This window comes from Nicotiana tabacum, chromosome 8 (genome assembly GCF_000715075.1).
Source record: "Nicotiana tabacum cultivar K326 chromosome 8, ASM71507v2, whole genome shotgun sequence".
Taxonomy (NCBI): Eukaryota; Viridiplantae; Streptophyta; class Magnoliopsida; order Solanales; family Solanaceae; genus Nicotiana; species Nicotiana tabacum.
This window is the reverse complement of record NC_134087.1, coordinates 55,876,221-55,883,303: the sequence shown is the minus strand read 5'-3', so window position 1 is coordinate 55,883,303 and position 7,083 is coordinate 55,876,221. Positions and strand designations below refer to the sequence as shown.

Genomic DNA, 7,083 nt, shown 5'->3' with positions numbered 1-7,083 from the left:
AATAAATGATACGAAAATTTTGTTTTAAGAAGCTCCATGCATGGACTGGAACCCTTTGTTTCTTGATACTGAAAGCACTGAAAAAACATAAATTCTGGGGACAAAAATACACTTTGGGCCAAACTAGATCAAACAGCTAGAGGATCAGATCTTCCTCTTGCTTCATTTTGGCAAAAAATTGTGTACTCAATTCAAATCTGAGAAGGTTGATACTATGATACATGATGAGTGACCATTTCCATGACTTAGAAAAAAAAAACCTCCAGATTTTCTAGGAGGCACACTAGGGCAAACATGAAAGAATTGATGGCGGGTCAAGGTTGTTTACACTGTACATGAACCAAAAAGCAATTAGTGTACAGTTTAATTTACATGGGAAGCTATGCTGAAATCATCTCCTTTTAGGCATACACCAAGAGCAGGATGCTCTAGTATCTCCACGAGCAACAAGTGTGCAGCCGCGTCATATACCAAGAGAGATCCTCAGCAGCTGAAGTTCTTCAAAGAGCTAAAATTGTTTAGAGTGTATTATCATCTTGAGAAGTAAAATCTGTCCTTGGATTAGTTCCATGTTTCATTTGCTGAACGGCAACTGCTTTGCTCCACTCTCTACAGCGTCTCTCCATATTCTATACCTCACTCCTAGCTTATCGTATGACACAGGCAGGTTCCAAATGTTAGCACCATTGAGCATCCGTTCTTGCTGACCAATCACAAGCCGTAGGTCTTCATTTAAAACCTGCAAACGTTTCCCCAAAGCATAGATCACCAAAAAACAATCAGATACCTTTTTAAATACTCCCTTTTCAGTTTTTAGGTGGGAAAATCTTTAATACAATATCCAGTTTACAAGAAAAACAAATGTAGACAATTTCTTTTTAATTAGGAAATAAGTTTCCACTTTACATTTTGGCGGGCTTCTTTAGTTGTTTTAATAATTTTGTTGTTTAAATAATAGATGTGGAAAACTCAAGACTTCGGCCACTTTGCACTGAGAGCTTTGAGACGTGATCTTGCAATGCTTGTTCCACAGCCCAAAGTGTTAATGGTAAGATGAGAAATCTCCACCTCCTGGCTGCATGCCAACTTTGAACAAGTTTTTGCTAAATGCATCAATTTCCAGGACTAATACACAGGAAACTGAGGCAACTTTTTTCATAGATTAATCAGGCCAAAATGATGCAGGAGTACTCGTCAATCATTATAGGTATTGTGCAGGTGGCCATATATCTTGAGGAAGTCAATTACACTGATCCACATCATTACGAGGTTTATGTAATCACAGACATTACCAATGTTAAGAATATAATCTAACCTGTTCAGCAAAATGCCTCCACACGTATTGCATGAAAGGGATGTGTTTTAGAACAGGAGCAAAATCCAGTGACATCCTATATAACAACCTTGTCTTCTGTTTAGATGCAGGTAAACATACATGAAGTTGGTGAAGGTGTGTAGAGCACTCTTTGATACTCTGCCCTTCCAATTTGCCCGGCTTTGAGATTCCAATGGTTGACAGAACCATACAAGGCGGTCGAAATTCCATATCTATTGGATATGGATCCCAATATCCTTGCAGACCAGACGCAGGAGTCAAAAATTTTACAAAGCTGAAAAAGAAAGGTAACTAGTGAGTGTTCATATCTTCGAGCCCTTACTGCCAGACATTATCCATAAAAAATGCACAGGAACCACTGCCCTGCACCCCAACCCCCTTAAAACAAAAAAGTAAACAACACAAATATAGCATTGCAATGTTCCGGTAGTCATAAAATGGAAACATCTTTTCCATGTTCATAGCTAATAATGCTCCACAATATTTTCCCTTCCACCCAATGCACAAGGCCACTGTAATTAACAAGATTACAAAGATTTATTTCTCTATGCCTTCTTATAGAAAAATTCATTTTGGGACATGAAGAAATTATTAACTAGCAAAGTAAGAATTACCAACTAATCTAATTTGGTACTCTCGTCAAGAATCTCTTCCCATTCGTTCAAATCCCAATAAAAGTCATATTAAGTTTTGATCAGTTTAATAGGTAAGCTACCTTATGGAAGTTAACCAAGAAGCAACCTAACATAATGGACCTCTTAAATGAAATCTGCATGCAGGTCCAAATTGTTTTGGTGATGATATATATATATATATATATATATATATATATAGAGAGAGAGAGAGAGAGAGAGAGAGAGAGTCAAAAGTCCAAAGGCGAAAAAAACGAATGACGAATTCAGTGAGATAATTTATTATTTATTTTGGCATGTTATTCACTAGTTCTTAAGAAATTATGCAGGAACTAAGAATTTGCCTTCAGTTCCTTAGTGTCCACAGTGGAAATTTCAAGAACAGCCAGCATCTTTTTACAATTTCAAAACTGAATACTAGTCGACCACTGTTACACTAACTTTTAGACAAATTAGAATCGATATAACACAACAAACCTTGGGACAGTCCATCCTTTAGCAAATGTAGACGTATGAGTGAAAGGAGCATGTGCAAGATCCAACAGATTGTCCAAAAGTAGCCCATGTTCCACCGGAAGTTCCATGACAATCTGCCAGTTTCAAGAACATCAGGAATGAGGCAGAAAAACTTAACAGACCGTCCTTAGTCTTGTAAAAACAATTACTAAAATCTAAAGGCAGTTATATCAAACCTCTGCATGGATTTGAAATCCAGAAGGTGGTAGCAAAGAAGGAAGAGTAGCTGCAGGAGGATCGTTTCCAGGCCAAATCCATATCATTCCCTCTTGCTCAAAGCATGGCAGAGCTTTGATCTTGACATTCAGAAATTTTGTTGATGGCATTTTCTCACATTTTCCGTCTGTTGAATATTCCCACCCTAAAGATCATCAAATAAACACAAAAGTAGATATCAGCTATTTCGTGCACTCTCCACGTATCAAGAACCAAATTCATTAAGTGTTATTTATTGACTAAATAGGAAATTTGCACTGAAGAATGCTTTGATTCTTCTAATTCTCACCGTGATAAGGACATTGTATGCGACCCTCATTCACTGAACCCAAATGAAGGGGGCAAGCTCTATGTGCACATGTGTTCTGGACACATCCAGGTTTTCCATCTTTCCCACGAAAAATCACCCACGGTTCCTCAAAGCAATCAATTGGTGTCTGAAACATTATAGTCAAATTACCATCAAAAGAACAGTCAGTGTTATACTGCAAAAAGCATAAAAATCTTAACAGACCAGTTCCTATCTAAGTTTTAATTGTCATATTCTCTCCTCTTTCAGAAAGTTAGAGAGGAGATGGTGCAACATTCTATTGGTTGGCAACACAGTATTGCATTAGTCCATTTAAGTAGCTTAACATTGTCCTTTTCTTTTTTCTGGGGGACTTATTAATTTGCAGAGAGTATGGAACTTGGTAATCAAATGTTGTCTGCAGTTATGAAAATGAGATTATTCCATTCCTTAAATCAGGTAATTGACTTACCATGGTATCTTCCTTAACATCAGCAGAAAAAGCCACAGGATACCAAAAGTTCTTCAAATAGGAGCTGTAATCTTGGACGGGACCTGACACATTGAGGGTTCTCCTAGGCTGCTTGCTTTTAGCATTATCTCTAGATACTGTAGACGTACCGGTGGAGGAAGATGGGGAATCTGATTCTTCTGTACTCCTCTCCGGAAGCAGCCTATCATTAACCAATGCTTCCATGTGAGCTAGCTTATCTAAAGCAGCAGAAACCCGCACCTCAGATATATGTACCTGTTGCTATCAATAATTTAGATACAAAACTTGATTTCTGAGAAATACACAAGATCCTCGAATGTGCTTTTTGTGTTTGTTTTTCTTTTTTGGACAAGATTTTAAAACCAGTTTATCTATGTAATTAACCATTTATTCCTCAGAAAAAATGCCCTGCTTTAATAAGTTTAAGAGATAAAAGGAAAATAGACCTAAATAACCAATAATAATGGTAAAATATTTGATATGTTATATTTCTACCCAAAATCTATAAAGGAGTAGCTTGAATCCAACCAACACAAGCTTGTTCAATGGGATCAAAGTATTCTATACCTCTTTGTGAGCCCGAGACAGTTCTTCTTGTAACTCCGCGAGTTCCTTCTTCATGGTTCCAATAGATTTATATTCACGAGCTAGAGGATTCAATACTTCCACAACCTACTCACACAATATCCACCAGGCACAAAACTTAGTAGAAGGATAAAAAGGAAGACAACTATGACCAGAAAAAATAGAAACAGCTACAAAAGAAGAAACAGTCACTAATTAGCAGAAATGAAGCATACTACTGACTCCATTTATGTGACATTTTTTCCTTTATTAGTCCATTACAAAAAGAATGACACATTTCTATATTTGAAATTAACTTCCCATTTTAATCTTAATGAGAAGTTTTTATGGCCATACAAATGATGTGGTATGTTTAAGATCACAAGTATCAAAAGTCTTACAACCACACAAATAATATTGCATATTTAAGACCACAAGTTTCAAAAGTATTCTTTTATTTCTTAAACTCCGTGTTGAGTCAAATTATGTTACATAAATTGAAAGGGAGGGAGTACTATATTTATATACTACAAAGCTATTGCTTTATGTACATAGAGATATAATGAATCCTTAAACTCAACTCAATTTCAAACTTCAATAAAATTAGGGGTAAATACACATTATTTACAAGAACAAACCTTTTCATGCAGGAGCATTATTGTAAGTACGTCTTGCCGAGCTCGCCAATCACAATATTGCATATCAAATCTAGCAACTTCTAAAGCTTGATTTGCATCCAGGAACTTGCCTTTAGACTGAGGAAATTTTGACCTTGGATCTTCCACATCAAAGAGTGTCAACCAGGAGCTTTTCTTGTTTGTTAACTCACCTGCCTCCTCATACACTGCAAACACTCCAAATCCCCCTTTGAAACACTGAAAATGAACAAAATTGCACAATTATCGTCCACTCAACAAGTCATCAGACAGAGAAAATGTAAGTGATGTATGGCTCTCTCCACATTCAGATAACTTCACAAATAACTCAACCAATTACTATGTGAATTACTTGTACTTATTATACCCGACACCCCAGAGCATAAAAACATGCCACAAACCAAAACATTAACATTGAGTGAAAGATCAGAGCCATCAGAGTCTAGTAAGCTTTAGTCCCTCTATTTCATTTTATATGGCGGCGTTTGATTGGGTACGAATTTTAAGGGAAAAAAGAAATTAGAACTTGTGGGTTTAACTTTTATGCATTGATAATGTAAAAACTTTTAAATTAGCACGTCTCTTAAAACGATATTAAATGTAAATACTCATAATCAATTTAACTAGCAACCTCAAAAATTAATTCAAGTAACCTTCTAGAGCAGGTTTATTTACGCTGTAAGTGGATATGTGATAAATCTATAATAGATACAGCAATCTAGCTAAATTAAAGTTTGTATAACGTAAGGTAGGGTATAACAGTAGTAAAAAAGAGGCACCTTTCTTGTAGTAAAAGTCTTGGTAGAACGGCAAAAAGAGAAAGGAAAAGAGAGAGCAGCAGAAGTAGCAATGGCGGACATGGCAGCCTGGGCAATTTTTGAAAGATGAAAGAGACGGTCTTCTCTTTGCCCAAGTAATTACAAGAGAGAGAGAGAGAGAGAGAGAGAGAGAGAGAGAAAATGGAGTCAATTACTACGTTTTAGGAGGGAGGGATTTGGTTTTGTTGATAAGAGGTTGGTGTTGGGCGCGATCTCGACGTTCCTGCCATGGCTCGCCATGTGGACTCACTGCGTTTCACTCGTGGCATCTCTGATCTCCACATGCTTCCTTTTTTACTTATTTTTATTAAGAGAAGTATCCTCTTGGGGTCCCTCTCTCTATATCTTCCAATTTGCCAGCGTGGACGGGGATTATATCTTCTCTATCAGCTTTCAATTCTCATTGGCTATTAGAATCCTGACAATGGCATACCCTCTTAAGTGTGCCAATCAGCTACAAACTAGTTTCTTACCTACTAAAATCTAATATTAATGGCTGTGGTCACTTTACAAGAAACTGAAAATGACAACTTTAATTTGTCTACCTCTTAAAATTCAAGAAGTAAAAGGGCGAAATATAACCGCAAAGCAAATAAACCAAAGACAAGTATAGAGATTGATATATTATTCAACTTCAAATTGATATACATAATGAACTGAAAACTTTTCTATTTATAGAAAAAAAGAAGCAGCTGTGAGGCTTTTCTTCAGCTGCTTGTCAGCTGTCTGCATGAGCTGCTTGCAACCTGCATGTTTAATAAGAAGCTGCTGCAAATCATTTCATTCAGTTGCTTCCAACCTGCCTGCATCAGCTGCTTGTAGATAAACTTCAATGGAGTACAAAATGGATAATCTTCTTCAAGAAGATTATCTATAGCGGAGTATTAAATGAACATCCACAATATAATTATTTTCAAAACACTCCCCCTTGGATGTTCATTAAAAGATATTGTGCTTTGTTAAAACCTTACTAGGAAAAACTCAGTGGGAAAAATCCTAGTGAAGGAAAAAGAGTACACATATTTAGTAATACGCATTTCTAGCTGCCTCATTAAAAACTTTACAAGAAAAACCCTATGGGAAAAACCTTAGTAAGGAAAAAAGTGTAGCGCGTATTCACTCTCCCTGATGAAAACCTTATTTCAAATATTTGAGTCTCCATATTCCAATCTTGTATACCATCTTCTCACAAGTTGAAGTTGGCAAAGATTTAGTGAACAAATCTGTCGGATTATCAGTTGAACGGATTTGTTGCACATCAATGTCTCCATTTTTCTGAAGATCATGTGTGTAGAATAATTTTGGTGAAATGTGCTTCGTCCTATTTCCTTTTATAAATCCTCCCTTGCCTTTGTAGAAAATTGTGGATCTTTTTCACATTCCAAATCATATTTTTCTCGAATGAAATGAAGCTACTGTGTAAGCTGCTACTGCAAGCTGCTGTGTAAGCTGCTACTGCAAGCTGATGTGTAAGCTACTTGCAAGCTGCTTGTAAGTTGCTACCGTACCAGATATAGATAATCTTCTGCCGGGGGTAATATTTATCCATAAGCTTATTTCCAA

General features: G+C 36.6%; 1 protein-coding gene across 1 annotated transcript; it reads right to left on the bottom strand.

The window, feature by feature from the left end:
• Positions 1–165: 165 nt before the first annotated feature.
• On the bottom strand, positions 166–5,808 carry LOC107818187 (chlorophyllide a oxygenase, chloroplastic-like). The gene is made up of 9 exons (XM_016644132.2): positions 5,482–5,808; positions 4,685–4,921; positions 4,050–4,154; positions 3,462–3,737; positions 2,990–3,137; positions 2,661–2,845; positions 2,446–2,558; positions 1,316–1,610; positions 166–739 (listed from the first exon to the last, which is right to left on the bottom strand). The coding sequence occupies exons 1-9, from the start codon at positions 5,560–5,562 to the stop codon at positions 575–577; spliced, it is 1,605 nt and encodes a 534-aa protein (XP_016499618.1). The 5' UTR covers positions 5,563–5,808; the 3' UTR covers positions 166–574.
• Between the last annotated feature and the right edge of the window lie 1,275 nt (positions 5,809–7,083).

Bases quoted from the DNA above. Each gene is read 5' to 3' on its own strand.
- LOC107818187 (XM_016644132.2), bottom strand. From the start codon at position 5,562: ATGTCCGCCATTGCTACTTCTGCTGCTCTCTCTTTTCCTTTCTCTTTT. The intron at 4,155-4,684 runs GTTTGTTCTTGT...TTGTGTGAGTAG, and splicing joins TAATGCTCCTGCATGAAAAG to GTTGTGGAAGTATTGAATCC. The intron at 2,559-2,660 runs GTTTGATATAAC...TGAAACTGGCAG, and splicing joins GATTTCAAATCCATGCAGAG to ATTGTCATGGAACTTCCGGT.